Below are 16,439 nucleotides of genomic sequence, written 5' to 3'. Positions count from 1 at the left end.
TATATGTCACGAATCCCGTTTCCTGAGTCTGTTTTTGCCTGTGTTCTGTCCTGGAGTGTTTTTCCGGTGTCCTGGAACGCACCCTGTCTGGTTGCCGGACGACGTAGCTAGTTGGGAGATCTCTGATTACCCGCACCTGTATCCCATCAGCTATCTGCACACCTGGTCCTGATCATCATCCCTCCACTTCATAAGCTCTGACCTGACCTCCATTCCCTGCCGGATCGTTAGCCATGAACATCATTCACCCGGAACACTCATTCCATCCCTACCTGGTCGTCGGTGGCTTCTGTTACTCCATTGGATCTGCCAATTCAATCCCCTCAACTCAACTCCGCTGCCCGCTCCGCTACCTGGATCTTTCTATCTCTACACTTAAACTTGTAAATAAATACTCACCTTCGTCTTACTCTCCTTGTCCTGGTCTGCTTCTGGGTTCTACGTTAGAAAACCGTGACAGAACGATCCGGCCAGGAATGAACCCAGCGGACCTGGAATCCGTTCGCCATGCCATTACCCATCAGGAGAAGATATTGGGACAACACAGCACTGCGCTACAGGAGATAGCGATTTCAGTCCGGAACTTCTCTGCTAGCTTGACGAGTATCCAGGATCAGCTCAGTTTGCCGACGGATCCTCCACCACCTGTTTCACCCCTCTCACCTGCCGCTTCTGGAGCGGTTTCCTTCCGTGAGCCCAAGGTACCGACGCCTGATAAGTACGAAGGGGATTTGGGAAGATGCCGTTCATTTCTTATGCAGTGTGGTTTAGTGTTTGATCTGCAGCCCCACTCTTACGCCACAGACAAGGCTAGGATAGCTTTTGTTATTGAACTGCTGCGTGGTAGAGCTTTGGAATGGGCTTCAGCTGTTTGGGAACAACAGGACACCTGCATGGCGTCATACCAGGAGTTCACAGCAGAGATGAGAAAGCTTTTTGACCATCCAGTCCGAGGTAAGGACGCAGCTAAGCGTTTGTTCTCTCTTCGCCAAGGAGCTCGTTACGTGGCAGACTTTGTGATTGAGTTCCGGACATTGGCTGTGGAGAGTGGGTGGAATGAGGAGGCACTACAAGCGGCTTTTTACCAGGGGTTGTCGGAGCAACTCAAGGATGAGCTGATCTCCTATCCGGAGCCTTGTGACCTGGACAGTTTGGTCGCATTAGCTATTAGGGTGGATAACAGAGTTCGAGAGAGAAGGAGGGAGAAGCAGTGGGTCCCGTCCAATCAATCAGCTACTCGGTTACCATTCGGGTCAGGAGGTGGACCAGAAGGGGTTAATCATGTTTCCCCACACGGGATTAGTGGAGGAGTCCTGCCGCCAGATCCTGAACCTATGCAAGTGGGGCGGCACGGGTTAACTAAGGACGAGCGCCAACGTAGACATGAGACCAACAGCTGCCTCTACTGTGGTAGCTCGGAACATTACATCTCCGTTTGTCCTCAGCGCCCGTTAAACTGCTCGGCTCGTTAAGTTTGGGAGGTTTGTTAGCGAGCCAGTTTCAACCTCTCAAGAGCCCTGTCAGACCTCATTTTCCTGCTACCCTCATAAATAAGAATCAGAGTTTAGCGATTAACGCTTTCATCGATTCAGGTGCCGATGACAGCTTCATTGATGCCGACTTAGTGGAACAGCTGGGGCTTTCCAAGGAGCAATTACCGGAAGCCATTGAAGCAACCACTCTGAACGGCAGTAGTTTGGCACGGATCACTATGAGGACTGAACCGGTTAAGATGTTGTTGTCGGGGAATCATTCAGAGGTTATTTCTTTTTTCATTTTGCCTTCCCCCCATGTTCCTCTGGTTCTTGGATACCCCTGGCTAAGAGAACACAATCCCTCGTTCGATTGGGTGACTGGAAAGGTAACTAGTTGGAGCATTGAGTGCCATGCTAACTGCCTCAGGACTGCCTGTTCTCAGGCTGTCCCCAGTCGGGTCAGTGAGTCTGCTCCTCCTGATTTGTCCCTGGTTCCTGAAACATATCACGAGTTGGGTGAGGTGTTCAGTAAGCAGAAGGCTCAGTCACTTCCTCCCCACCGACCTTATGATTGTGCGATTAATCTGTTCCCTGGAGCTGCCTTTCCCAAGGGACGGTTATACAGTATCTCTCGACCTGAGCGGGAAGCCCTGGAGACCTACATAAAGGAGTCTCGCTGCAGGTCTCATTCGTCCCTCGTCATCACCCCTGGGAGCCGGATTTTTTTTTGTGAGTAAGAAGGATGGCTCTCTTCGACCGTGTATTGATTATCGGGGGTTGAATGATATTACGGTCAAGAACAAGTACCCCTTGCCCTTGATGAGCTCCGCTTTCGACTCTTTACAGGGTGCTACTGTGTTTACGAAGCTTGATCTACGCAATGCGTATCATCTGGTTCGGATCAAAGAGGGGGACGAGTGGTTGACTGGGTTCAATACACCTATGGGACATTTCGAGTATCAGGTGATGCCGTTTGGACTTTCCAACGCTCCAGCAGTGTTCCAAGGTTTGGTGAATGACGTGCTGAGGGATATGATCGGTCTGTTTGTGTTCGTTTACCTGGATGACATCCTTATTTTCTCCAAGGAGCTTTCCAGCCACATCCAGCATGTTAAGCAGGTCCTGCAGCGGTTATTGGAGAACCGCCTGTTCGTGAAGGCTGAAAAGTGTGATTTTCACGCCCACACTACGTCCTTCCTCGGGTACATCATCTCCAGGGGAGAGATCAAGATGGACCAAGAGAAGGTTCGGGCGGTTCGGGATTGGGCCCAGCCCGGTACGAGATTGCAGCTCCAGAGATTCCTGGGGTTTGCGAACTTCTATCGGAGGTTTATCCGTGATTACAGCCGGGTGGCCGCCCCTTTAACTGCTCTGACGTCTTGCACCAGAACTTTCTGTTGGACTCCTGAGGCAGACCGAGCATTTCTGAACTTGAAGAGCCGATTCACCAACGCCCCGATTCTCTCTCAACCTGACACTTCCCGTCAGTTTGTTGTTGAGGTGGACGCGTCTGATGTGGGGGTGGGCGCCATCCTGTCCCAGCGTAGCTCCACTGACGGTAAACTCCATCCCTGCGCCTTCTACTCTTGTCGTCTTTCACCAGCTGAGAGAAACTACGATGTGGGTAACCGGGAGCTTCTCGCTGTGAAGCTTGCCTTGGAGGAGTGGCGTCACTGGTTGGAGGGAGCGGAGCAACCGTTTGTGGTCTGGACTGACCACAAGAATCTGGCTTACGTGCAATCGGCTAAACGTCTCAACTCCCGTCAGGCCAGGTGGGCTTTGTTTTTTGGACGTTTCAATTTTTCCCTGGCGTTCTGACCTGGGTCGAAGAACGGCAAGGCGGACGCCTTGTCCCGGATGTTCTCCAAGACGGAGGAGAGTGGGGCCAAGACTGAGACGATTCTTCCCCAGAACCTTGTCGTGGGAGCCGTTACATGGAGGATTGAGGAGGATGTGATGGCGGCCCTTCGGACGCAGCCCGGCCCCGGTAACGGTCCACCCGGTCGGTTGTTCGTGCCTGAGTCGGTCCGTTCTGATGTCCTTCAGTGGTCCCACGCCAGCAAGATAGCTTGTCACCCTGGCGTTGCCCGGACTATGGCGCTACTGCGCAGACGTTTTTGGTGGCCTGCCATGGGAGAAGATACCCGGAGGTTTGTTGCCGCTTGTCCTGTTTGTGCGCAGAATAAGAGTACCAATCGGCCCAGCTCTGGGCTTCTTCACCCCCTACCTATTCCCCGGCGACCTTGGTCGCATCTGGCCCTGGACTTTGTCACGGGGTTGCCCACTTCTGGTGGGAACACGGTCATTCTGACCATTGTGGACAGATTCAGCAAGTTCGCTCACTTTGTCCCCATCTCCAAGCTTCCATCTGCCACTGAGATGTCCGAGATCCTTGTTAGGGAGGTTTTCAGGGTCCACGGATTGCCCAGTGACATTGTTTCTGACCGTGGTCCTCAGTTTACCTCTGCTGTCTGGAGATCTTTCTGTTTGGCCATTGGAGCTACAGTCAGTCTCACATCGGGTTTTCACCCCCAATCTAATGGTCAGGCGGAGAGAGCCAACCAGAAGATGGAGTCCACGCTGCGCTGTCTTGTCTCCTCTGATCCCACCTCTTGGTCCTCTCAGTTACCCTGGGTCGAGTATGCCCATAATACTCTCCCTTCATCTGCCACTGGGATGTCTCCCTTCCAGTGCCTGTATGGTTACCAACCTCCCTTGTTTCCTTCTCAGGAGAGGGATCTCTCGGTTCCCTCTGTCCAGGCCCACATTCGTCGTTGCCACTGGACCTGGCATCGGGCCAGGAAGGCCCTCCTTAGAGTTTCTGACCGGTATCAGATCCAGGCGAATCGTCGCCGTATTCCTGCCCCCGCTTATACCGTTGGAGATAAGGTTTGGTTGGCTACACGGGATCTTCCTCTACGGACTGAGTCGAGGAAACTGTCACAGAAGTTCATTGGTCCGTTTGTGGTGGAGAGAATCATTAATCCTGTTGTGGTTCGACTGAAGTTGCCTGCAACGCTTAGAGTACACCCCACCTTTCATGTCTCCTGCCTCAAGCCGGTTCTCCTCAGTCCTCTGTTGCCCCCTCCTCCTCGTCCTCCTCCTCCTCGGATGATCGGAGGTGGTCCTGTCTACACGGTGCGCCGCATCATGGACTCCAGACGGCGGGGTCGAGGGTTCCAGTACCTCGTGGATTGGGAAGGATATGGCCCAGAGGAGAGGAGTTGGATTCCTCGGCGTCAGATCCTTGATGCTGACCTGCTTCGTGACTTCTACCGCCTCCACCCTGGCGCTCCGGGTAGTCCGCCCGGTGGCGTTCGTCGGAGGGGGGGGTACTGTCACGAATCCCGTTTCCTGAGTCTGTTTTTGCCTGTGTTCTGTCCTGGAGTGTTTTTCCGGTGTCCTGGAACGCACCCTGTCTGGTTGCCGGACGACGTAGCTAGTTGGGAGATCTCTGATTACCCGCACCTGTATCCCATCAGCTATCTGCACACCTGGTCCTGATCATCATCCCTCCACTTCATAAGCTCTGACCTGACCTCCATTCCCTGCCGGATCGTTAGCCATGAACATCATTCACCCGGAACACTCATTCCATCCCTACCTGGTCGTCGGTGGCTTCTGTTACTCCATTGGATCTGCCAATTCAATCCCCTCAACTCAACTCCGCTGCCCGCTCCGCTACCTGGATCTTTCTATCTCTACACTTAAACTTGTAAATAAATACTCACCTTCGTCTTACTCTCCTTGTCCTGGTCTGCTTCTGGGTTCTACGTTAGAAAACCGTGACAGTATATTGCGATTTTCGGGTATTTATTTGTGCTGCGTTCTAGTGAGTTGGGCACGTCTGGCCCACATGGCTAATGTTTACTGCTAATTCCAAAGTTGAAGGCGACAATCTACAACCGAGCAACGATTCTTTTGGAAAAAGGACAACTTGCCCAAGATTCTGATGGGAGCTCATCAAAAAGTAAGAACTATTTATGATGTTAATTCGTTGTTCTGTTGAAAAATGTAAAACTCATATTCCGCCATTAATTTCGGTGCGGTCTCGCTTTAACGCACGCTGTATGTCGTAGTAACGTTAATTTTAAAAATCTAACACAGCGATTGCATTAAGAACTAATGTATCTTTCATTTGCTGTCCAACCTGTATTTTTTAGTCAAGTTTAAATTTAGTTACTGATTAGATTAGGTGCCTCTCCCAAGATTTCTCCCGACATATTGTTGGCAGCTTGGCTACTATTCTCATTGTATAACCACGATTTGTGCCGCTAAATATGCACATTTTCGAACAAACTCTATATGTATTGTGTAATATGATGTTATAGGACTGTCATCTGAAGAAGTTTGAGAAGGTTAGTGAAAAAATGTATATCTTTTGCTGGTTTATTCGTTATCGCTATTGTTGGCTTGAATCAATGCTGTTGTGTGGTTGGCTATTGTAGTAAGCTAATATAATGCTATATTGTGTTTTCGCTGTAAAACACTTAAAAAATCTGAAATATTGGCTGGATTCACAAGATCTTTGTCTTTCATTTGCTGTACGCTGTGTATTTTTCATAAATGTTTTATGATGAGTATTTAGGTAATTCACGTTGGTCTCTGTAGTTATTCTAGTTGCTTTGGTGAGAGTTGTGATGGTGGCTGCAATGGTAAACTATGATTTATACCTGAAATATGCACATTTTTCTAACATTTCTGCATATTTCAGGTATAAATCATAGTTTTACATACAGGTTGGACAGCAAATGAAAGATACATTAGTTCTTAATGCAATCGCTATGTTAGATTTTTTAAATTAACGTTACTACGACATACAGCGTGCGTTAAAGCGAGACCGCACCGAAATTAATGGCGGAATATGAGTTTTACATTTTTCAACAGAACAACGAATTAACATCATAAATAGTTCTTACTTTTTGATGAGCTCCCATCAGAATCTTGGGCAAGTTGTCCTTTTTCCAAAAGAATCGTTGCTCGGTTGTAGATTGTCGCCTTCAACTTTGGAATTAGCAGTAAACATTAGCCATGTGGGCCAGACGTGCCCAACTCACTAGAACGCAGCACAAATAAATACCCGAAAATCGCAATATACTGATATAAACTGATATAACTCGGTTTAAAATAACAACATTATGATGTCTTTAACACCTATATCGAATAAAATCAGAGCCGGATATATCTAAGGGCTATAACGGGAGCTTTCTAGAACGCCATCCTGAGGTCTGTCTTGCGTCATGGCGAAGGAAAGAAAGAGAGGACCCCACGTTGCCAGCCCATTTATAAGGCCTCAGATCTGCCTAGCAACTCCATTTCAATTCTCACTATTTGCTGACATCCAGGGGAAGGCGTATGCAGTGCATCTCAACCAATAGAAGACATGCAAATTAATAAACCGACCTCAGAACAGCCTGCAGATTTCAGATATCTCACTTCCTCATAGGAAAATTGCTCCAACTCGAGTTCTGTTTTACTCACAGATATAATTCAAACTGTTTTAGAAACTAGAGAGTGTTTTCTATCCAATAGTAATAATAATATGCATATTGTACGAGCAAGAATTGAGTACGAGGCAGTTTAATTTGGGAACGAATTTTTACAAAGTGGAAATGGCGCCCCCCTATTGAGAAAAGGTTACTAATTGCATTCTAAACTGAAGAGCATGAGTAGTTGATTATTGGAGTCAGGTGTGTTAGCTGGGGCTGGGGCAAAAGTGTGACACCAATCAGTCCCCCGAGGACTGGAGTTGCTCAGGCCTGCTGTATACTATGTATGATTTTAAGAACTTCGGAGTGTGCGGTCGATGGTTTCATTATTGCAATAATTAATCAATATTAAAGAAAGATGATTGTTTGAAGAAATGACAGTCTCTCACTTGATTAGAATATTGCACGACAACCGCTCCAACTTTTCCGCCCAAAAAAGACAGTTGACGTTGCTGTGGCATTGAAATGTCAGATGCATTATCTCTACAAATGTAAAAATTACATTCAAATCCGGAACTATTTCTACATCGCTGTGTTCACCGGTACATTGTACCATACAGAAGTAGTGCCAAGAGATGTTTGTTTCTGAATAATACAAAATATTCAAGCATTGTTGAGCACATTACTCATTCCAGTAAGCTGTAATCATTACAGGATACTGCATTAGCCTCTGTCATTAAGAGTGGTGCAGATGACCTTCTTCTTCACATCATCATCATCAACATGAACATCACATGAGGAAGCCCAGAGATTCACCAGAGATGGTTTCAATGTTGTTATTCATCCTGTAATGTAACAAAACAACTAAACAGCTGACCTAGCTAGGTTTATGAACAGAATATAACCAATTACCTAGACTTATTTATTGGTTCCTTCCTTCTAGTAACCCAACCTTCCCTTCTTTTTTCTGTCAGACAACAAGGTACACCAAACAAGGTACACAGCAGTGGTGTAAAAATACTTTAACCTTTCTAGCCCCGGGGTTCCGCTAGCGGAACACCCACAACATTCCACTGAAAAGGCAGCGCACGAAATTCAAAAAATATTTTTAGAAATATTTAACTTTCACACATTAACAAGTCCAATACAGCAAATGAAAAATAAACATCTTGTTAATCTACCCATGGTGTCCGATTTCAAAAATGATTTACAGTGAAAGCACAACATATGATTATGTTAGGTCAGAGCCAAGTCACAAACACACACAGCCATTTTTTCAGCCAACAATAGGAGTTAGAAAAAGCAGAAATATAGTTAAAATGAATTACTAACCTTCGATTATCTTCATCAGATGACAGTCATAGGACATCATGTTATACATGTATTGTGTGTTTTGTTCGATAATGTGCATATATATATTAAAACAAATCTCAGTTTACATTGGCGCGTTACGTGCAGTAATGTTTTGATTCCAAAACATCCGGTGATTTTGCAGAAATACTCATAATAAACATTGATAAAAGATGCAAGTGTTATTCACAGAATTAAAGATAAACTTATCCTCTATGCAACCGCTGTGTCAGATTTCAAAAAAAAAATTACGGAAAAAGAATAATCTGAGAACGGCGCTCAGAGCACAATCCAGCCAAAGAAATAGCCGCCATTTTGGCGTCAACAGAAGCTACAAAAACACTATAAATATTCACTTACCTTCGAATAACTTCATCAGAAGGCACTCCCAGGATTCCCAGTTCGACAATAAATGACTGATTTGTTCCATAAAGCCCATCATTTAGCCACTTGTTGTTAGCATGTTCAGCCCAGTAATCCATTTTCATGATGCACAAGCAATCCCTCCAGACAAAAACTCAAAAAGTTCCATTACAGGTCATAGAAACAAGTCAAATGATGTATGCAATCTATATTTAGGATGTTTTTAACATTAATCATCAATAAGGATCCAACCGGAGAATTTCATTGTCTGAAGAAAGAGCATTGGAACGAGAGCATACTCTCTCGTGACCGTGCACAATGAGACTGAAAATTTCTGAAGACCACTCAGTAAAATAGCTCCTATGAGCCCCTCCTTTATAGTAGAATCATATAACCAAAATCTAAAGACGGTGACATCTAGTGGAAGCCCTAGGAAGTGTTTTCACATCCATAACTAAAAAGGGTATCATTTGGCACTGTTTTGAAAATTGAGTTCTCACTTCCTGTTTATATTTCTTCTCAGGTTTTTGTCTGCCATATGAGTTCTGTTTTACTTACAGACATAATTCAAACAGTTTTAGAAACTTCAGAGTGTTTTCTATACAGTAATAATAGTAATAGTAATAATAATATGCATGTATTACCTTCTGGGACAGAGTAGGAGGAAATTCCGTTTGGGCACGCAATTTGTCCAAAGTGAAAATGCTGCCCCCCTGTCCCGAACAGTACAAAAAAGAAGTACAAAAGTCGTTTTTTTCCAGTATGTGTACTTAACTTTACTATGTATATTTGACAACTTTTACTTTTACTTCACTACATTCCTGAAGGAAATAATGTACTTTTTACTGCATACATTATCCCTGACAGGAAAATATCCCAATTTACACACTTATCAAGAGAACATCCCTACGGTTTCTGATCTGATGGACTCACTAAACACAAATGCTTAATTTGTAAATTATATCTGAGAGTTGGAGTGTACCCCTGGCTATCCGTAAAAAAATAAAACAAGAAAATTGTGCTGTCTGGTTTGCTTAATATAAGGAATTTGCAATGATTTATACTTTTACTTTTGATTCTTAAGTATATTTAAAATGAAATACTTTTACTCAAGTAGTATTTTACCGGGTGACTTTCACTTGAGCAATTTTCAATTAAGATATCTTGACTTTTACTCAAGTATAACAAATGAGTACTTTTTCCAGCACTGGTACACAGTGCAATCTACACACAATACCCCATAATAACAAAGCAAAAACAGGTTTTTAGAAATTTTGCAAATGTATTAAACAGAAATACCATATATACATAAGTATTCAGACCCTCTGCTATGAGACTCGAAATTGAGCTCAGGCGCATCCTGTTTCCATTGATCATCCTTGAGCTGTTTCTACAACTTGATTGGAGTCCACCTGTGGTACATTCAAATGATTGGACATACCTGTCTATATAAGGTCGCACAGTTGACAGTGCATGTTAGAGCAAAAAGCAAACCTGAGGTGGAAGGAATTGTCCTTAGAGCTCTGAGACAGGATTGTGTCGAGGCACCGATCTGGGGAACGGTACCAAAACATTTCTGCAGCATTGAAGGTCCCCAAGAACACAGTGGCCTCCATCATTTTTAAATGGAAGAAGTTTGAATCCACCAAGACTCTTCCTAGAGCTGGCAACCCGGCCAAACTGAGCAATCGGGGGAGAAGGGCCTTGATCAGGGAGGTGACCAACAACCCGATTGTCATTCTGACAGAGCTCCAGAGTTCTTCTGTGGAGATTGGAGAACCTTCCAGAAGGACAACCATCTCTGCAGCATTCCACCAATCAGGCCTTTATGGTAGAGTGGCCAGACGGAAGCCACTCCTCAGTAAAACGCAGATGAAAACCTGCTTGGAGTTTGCCAAAAGTCTCCTAAAGGACTCTCAAACCATGAGAAACAAGATTCTCTGGTCTGATGAAACCAAGATTGAACTCTTTGGCCTGAATGCCAAGCGTCACGTCTGGAGGAAACCTGGCACCATCCCTACGGTGAAACGTGGTGGAAGCATCATGCTGTGGGGATGTTTTTCAGCGGCAGGGACTGGGAGACTCGTCAGGATCGAGGGAAAGATGAACGGAGCGAAGTATAGAGATCCGCTACAGAGCGCTCAGGACCTCAGACTGGGGTGAAGGTTCACCTTCCAACACGACCTTAAGCACACGGCCAAGACAATGCAGGATTGTCTATGAATGTCCTTGAGTGGCCCAGCCAGAGCCTGGATTTGAACGCGATCGAACATCTTTGGAGAGACCTGAAAATAACTATGCAGCAACACTCCCCATCCAACCTGACAGAGCTTGAGAGGATCTGCAGAGGAGAATGGGAAAAAGTCCCCAAATACAGGTGTGCCAAGCTTGTAGCGTTATACCCAGGAAGACTCAAGGCTGTAATCGCTGCAGTTTTTGCTTTGTAATTATGGGGTATTGTGTGTAGATTGATGAGGGGGAAAAAACAATTCAATCCATTTTAGAATAAGGCTGCAATGTAACAAAATGTGGAAAAAGTCAAAGGGTCTGAATACTTTCCGAATGCACTGCATATGAGCAAAGTACAGATCTCTCTCTGTACTTTGCTCCTCTCTTTGATTGATAAACTCACCGTGAGAAGGAAATCGATAATATGAGTTAACTATTGATAAACTAGAGTTGCTTCCTTGCGGTCAGGTGTATATAAGTGCTCCCCTTTCTCCAACTAAACAGAACCTACCAGCGATTCCTTATACAACAGGTAAGTCCCCTACACTCACCTCCACCTACGTTCTAAAGTACTTAGTCTGACGTTGAATTTGTCTTAAGTCTATCTCTCTTTCTCTCTCTTTTTCTCAGGAGAGTATCACCATGACGATGTTGACCATATTTCTGCTTCTCAGCGCTGCCTTTGCTCTGGGTGATGCAAGTAAGAGAGATATACCTCATAGTTTCCACCAGATTTTTGTTTACTCCTTTTAGTTACAGTGTAGATAACAGAGGTGTTTATTGAAGTGTAGGTAGTAGAGGTATTCTTAACAATGGTTTGATTACCTGTTCACACTCATCAGATGCAGTTTGATTATATCATTCTACACTTTAAAGAGCACACGAGTATTCATCTTTCCTCTGTCTTTGTCTCTTTGTTGTAGGGGATCTGAATGACACAGAGAATCAAATTATGGAGAATCTGATACACAACCTGCCAATCGGTAAAATGCCTTCCTCAATCCCATATCAACAAGATTTCTGAAACCTGCAGAGAACGATAATATTGCGTTGGTTTGCTAATGTTAATGGACTGATAACGCACAGATAGCCGTGGTGCTGTGTTCAATAACATCACGGCTGGAATGCACTTTTGACCACTCAGATTGTGTTGTCGGAACTAATCATTTCATCATGATATTGCATGATATCTCTCCCCCCTACAGAGTCTGAGGAGATGGGAGAGAAGGAGAAGCAGGGACTACAAACCAGGAGTTCATCATGCCCACCTGGTTGGCACAGTTATAGGACACACTGCTATCACTACGTCCCCATCATGGCCAAATGGCCAGAGGCAGAGGTAGGTACCTGTAAATGTCCATATTTAGGGACAGATTTACTCATTCTAAACATCATACGATTAGTGTGTTTAACAGGGTTGCTCAACTAAAACTTGACATGCTATTCCTTCTCTTTATATTCAGATACTCATGCAGAAACTTCCCATATCTATCATTATTAATTCAATTTAGACTTACAAATGACCAAAGCCGGTCTCAGGCTTGGATAACACTGGAGGACACTAAGGTCTCCACAGAGTTGGGTGAAGCTGCTTTTAGTTTTTTGTGCCCTTCATGTGGAACAACTTACGGAGCTCTCTGAAATTACATGTTCTGGTCCCACTTTGTCAGTTCAGAGTAAATATTGGTGTCACGCCCTGACCATAGTTTGCGTTGTATGTTTCTATGTTTTGTTTGGCCAGGGTGTGATCTGAGTGGGCATTCTATGTTGTATGTCTAGTTTGTCTGTTTCTATGTGTTTGGCCTGATATGGTTCTCAATCAGATGCAGGTGTTAGTCGTTGTCTCTGATTGGGAACCATATTTAGGTAGCCTGTTTTGTATTGTGGGGTGTGGGTGATTGTTCCTGTTTCCTGTGTCTTTGTGTATAGCACCATACGGGACTTTTTCGTCTTCATTCGTTTGTTGGTTTATTGTTTTGTTCTTTATGTCAAGTGTTCTAATTAAAATGGATACTTACCACGCTGCATTTTGGTCCTCCGATCCTTCTTACTACTCCTCCTCAGATGAGGAGGACGATGATCGTGACAATTGGAGACAGCTATGTTGATAAATGTGTCTGTTGTTAATATAATTTGTAATGTCTATTGTATGTGTTTGATAGTATTTATGCAGGGCTCATCTGTAAAAGAAACCCCAGTCTCAGTATGACTTACCTCTCAAAATAAAGGTTAGAAAAATAAAACAAAATATTCTACCTTTGTGTGATTCCCTGTCTCTCTCTAGCATTACTGTTTGCTATTGGGAGGTAACCTGGCGTCAGTGCACAGCCTCTTCCAGTATAACTTCCTTCAGTCAGTCATCCAAAGTAGTGCCAACAGAGCCCAGCGCACCTGGATTGGAGCCAACGATGCCATCAAGGTCAGAAGCACTTTGTTTAACACTCCTAAAACATAAACAGTAAGATGCGTTGATTCTTTGAGGATATAGTTATAAATGCCTGGTGGTGCCTTACCCGAAATATAAGCTTGTTTTACTCCATTGTTTGTAAACAATGAAATTGTAAACAAACACTGTCGCTTCAAAACATGGTTAATTAAATCATTTTTATATAACGTATAGTGTCTGCTGGTTACACATCTGCTTGTATGCTCTTTAGGAGGGTCTTTGGCTGTGGAGCGACGGGTCCAGGTTTAGCTACCAGAACTGGGGCCAGGGGCAACCCGATAACACCTACAATGGTGCTGGGAACGACAACACGAATGGCCGTGAGCATTGTATGGAGATGAACTATGGAGGTACGATGTTGTCACTCTCCCTCACATTATTCATCAAACATTTTGATAGATGTAAAAATACATTTTCAAGGTAATGTGTTCCTTTTTTCGTTACATTAAAAAAACGAATCTTTCTCTGTATTGCCCTCTTTCCCAGGTGACTTCAGGCAGAATGATGCATCCTGCTGGATGCAACTTCCATTCATGTGTTCCAGAAAGCTGTAATGTCTACCGATTGGGAGAGAATTCATGTTCTAACGTTACTCCCCTCATGTTTAGTGTACTTTTAGATTCTTGCTGATTTTAATGTGATTGTATTGGCTTATCTTGATGATTGCTGATTATGTAAAGTGATTTTGGGTGTCTTGAAAAGCACTTGTAAAAATAAATTTTAGAACATAAATTTTATCTGAGAGGCTCTCAGGCGATGGGATTCTTCAATAAAGCCACAGTCTGTAATATTTCCTGTTGAGTGATAATTTTGACAAAACCCCCCAGAAAATTCTCATGGGTGGCTCCAGAGAGGGGTTTACCTTTGCAGAATCACCATCATAAAACAATGTATATGCATGTACACCATTGATTTCAAGCACCCCTTTGCAATGACCGAACCTACCCCTTATCTAGGCTCTCAGCATATGAGACTCTTTTAACCAAGGATGGTGTTGGGTGCTAGACACTGCTATATAGCTGGCCAAATACACGTTGTATGAGAAAGATGCTGTTGAAACAGCTGATTGGATTAAAAGTAACTCTAGGAGCTAACTGGCTTGTCGGCCTTGTGGGATTCGAGGACAGTCGAGTTCAGATTGGTTTTAGGCTGGGCCAGATCTGGGCTGGATGGAAGAATGGAAAAACACACATTTGCTACAGGAGTTCCTCAAACACACGAAGCCAGCCAGCGTGCCAGACACCCCTCCCTACGTCCACTCTTCCCCCCTACGTCCACTCTTCCCCCCTAAAGAATCAGCTGATATGACTTATTAAGTGCTCTCCGTCTGGAGAGTGGGTTATGGAGACGAGGGGTTCTCCACCTCCCTGCCATGCACTCAGACTGTAGCTGGCTGGAGACATACCTGTTTACTGCACCGTAAAGTAGGGCATGGATGGCAACCATGCCATGGGGGAGGGGGAATAACAAATGGAAAACGCACCATGGTAGTGCAGAATATTGTACCCTGCAGTGTTTCTTAGCTACATGGGTTGATGTTGTGTGTCATACTCATGTGGGTGTTCTCTCAAGAGATGTTGTGCCTGTATGTATGCTTGCATGCGTGTAGGTAGGTAGCCGACACACCGTGCACTAGAGATTTGACTACTACAGTATGACATTTCTGCTGAGACAAAATATTACGTGCATGCCTGCTTGCACGCAAGTATATTGGTAGCCCACATAGAGTACACTTGATTAGTCCTGCCCAGGGGAATCACCAGAATTATACCAAAATATTTCCTCTGGTGGAATTCCACCTGTCACCAGAGGGCAGCAGAGACTGTCCTAGAGACATTAACGACACTCAGGTGTGTCCAATTCACTCATGATTTCGCTGTTAAAAGAGGTGTGTTTTCTGTTGTTCTTTGCAGAAGCTAGAATTGTTTACTGTGGGTGGGTGGTTCCTGAGTGGCTTTTCGAGACGTAGTTGTTTTCCTCTAAGTGTACTGTGATCCTGCAGCTACTGTTTCTAAGTAAAGTGTCTTTATCCTTAACCACTGATTCCTCATCTGGTCTCTTCTCTGCACCTAGGTCCAACCTTATGTCACAGGAATACCAGTTGCAACTAGTTTGGTTTACATTTTGACGTACAGTACCAGTCCAAAGTTTGTACACACCTACTCATTCAATGGTTTTTCTTTCTTTTTACTATTTTCTACATTGTATAATAACTCACCTGCAGTCTTTCAAGCATTGGTCAATGACAAAGACATAAAAACTATTAAATAACACATGGAACCATGTAGTAACCAAAAAAGTGTTAAACAAATCAAAATATATTTTGTATTTGAGATTCTTCAAAGTAGCCACCCTTTGCCTTTAATTTTTTTGATTTAACCTTTATTTAACTAGGCAAGTCAGATTCAAATTCTTATTTACAATGACGGCCTACTCCTGACGATGCTGGGCAAACTGTGCACCGCCCTATGGGACTCCCAATCATGGCCAGATGTGATACAGCCTGAATTTGAACCAGGTACTATAGTGATGCCTCTTGCACTGAGATGCAGTGCCTTAGACCGCTGCGCCACTCAGGAGCCCAAGTGCTTGGCAAATGTGGGAACTCCTTCAAGACTGTTGGAAAAGCATTCCAGGTGAAGCTGGTGGAGAGAATGCCAAGAGTGTGCAAAGCTTTTGTGAGAGCCAAATAGCCAATTTGTATTTGTATACAATAACCAGAGCATTATTAGTTTAATTATTAGTGCAAAGCCATTATTGGAGATGAACACCCCCCTTGCGGCCAGTGCGGTGGCCACGGGAGGAGGAAAGGTTATTCGATGGAGGAAGTCGGGCCTACGAGGAGGAGTCTTGGTTAGACGGGGGAGCGGTATAGTTTTTTGTTCGCACTTGCTCGCACTTACTCACATGATATCTTGAATTTACTGCACACAATAGCCTTCATTTATTGCACTGATAAGTTATTAGAAGTAGAGGAATTATAAGGAACATTTTCATTTTCCTATCTTTTATATTAGAAAGTCCGTAAGTTTTATATGCTTGAACGATGAAGCCGCACTGCCATCATCTCTACGGACGTGCAGTAAAGCCTGCGGTGAGGGTACGTCCCAAATAGACCCTCTCTCACCAGGTCAGCGGTCATATTTA

At 44.4% G+C, this 16,439-nt stretch overlaps 1 protein-coding gene across 1 annotated transcript; it reads left to right on the top strand.

Annotated features, from left to right (window-relative positions):
- The first annotated feature begins 11,249 nt into the window (after window positions 1-11,249).
- LOC120032241 (galactose-specific lectin nattectin-like) lies at window positions 11,250-14,082 on the top strand. Its single transcript, XM_038978240.1, has 7 exons — window positions 11,250-11,378; window positions 11,477-11,546; window positions 11,770-11,829; window positions 12,052-12,185; window positions 13,131-13,265; window positions 13,504-13,642; window positions 13,779-14,082. Exons 2-7 carry the CDS (start codon window positions 11,489-11,491, stop codon window positions 13,844-13,846), a joined length of 594 nt encoding a protein of 197 aa, XP_038834168.1. The 5' UTR covers window positions 11,250-11,378; window positions 11,477-11,488; the 3' UTR covers window positions 13,847-14,082.
- The last annotated feature ends 2,357 nt before the right edge of the window (window positions 14,083-16,439 follow it).

Source organism: Salvelinus namaycush, chromosome 38 (genome assembly GCF_016432855.1).
Source record: "Salvelinus namaycush isolate Seneca chromosome 38, SaNama_1.0, whole genome shotgun sequence".
Classification (NCBI taxonomy): domain Eukaryota; kingdom Metazoa; phylum Chordata; class Actinopteri; order Salmoniformes; family Salmonidae; genus Salvelinus; species Salvelinus namaycush.
Note: the sequence above shows the minus strand (reverse complement) of the source record. Positions and strands in the feature narration are given on the sequence as shown.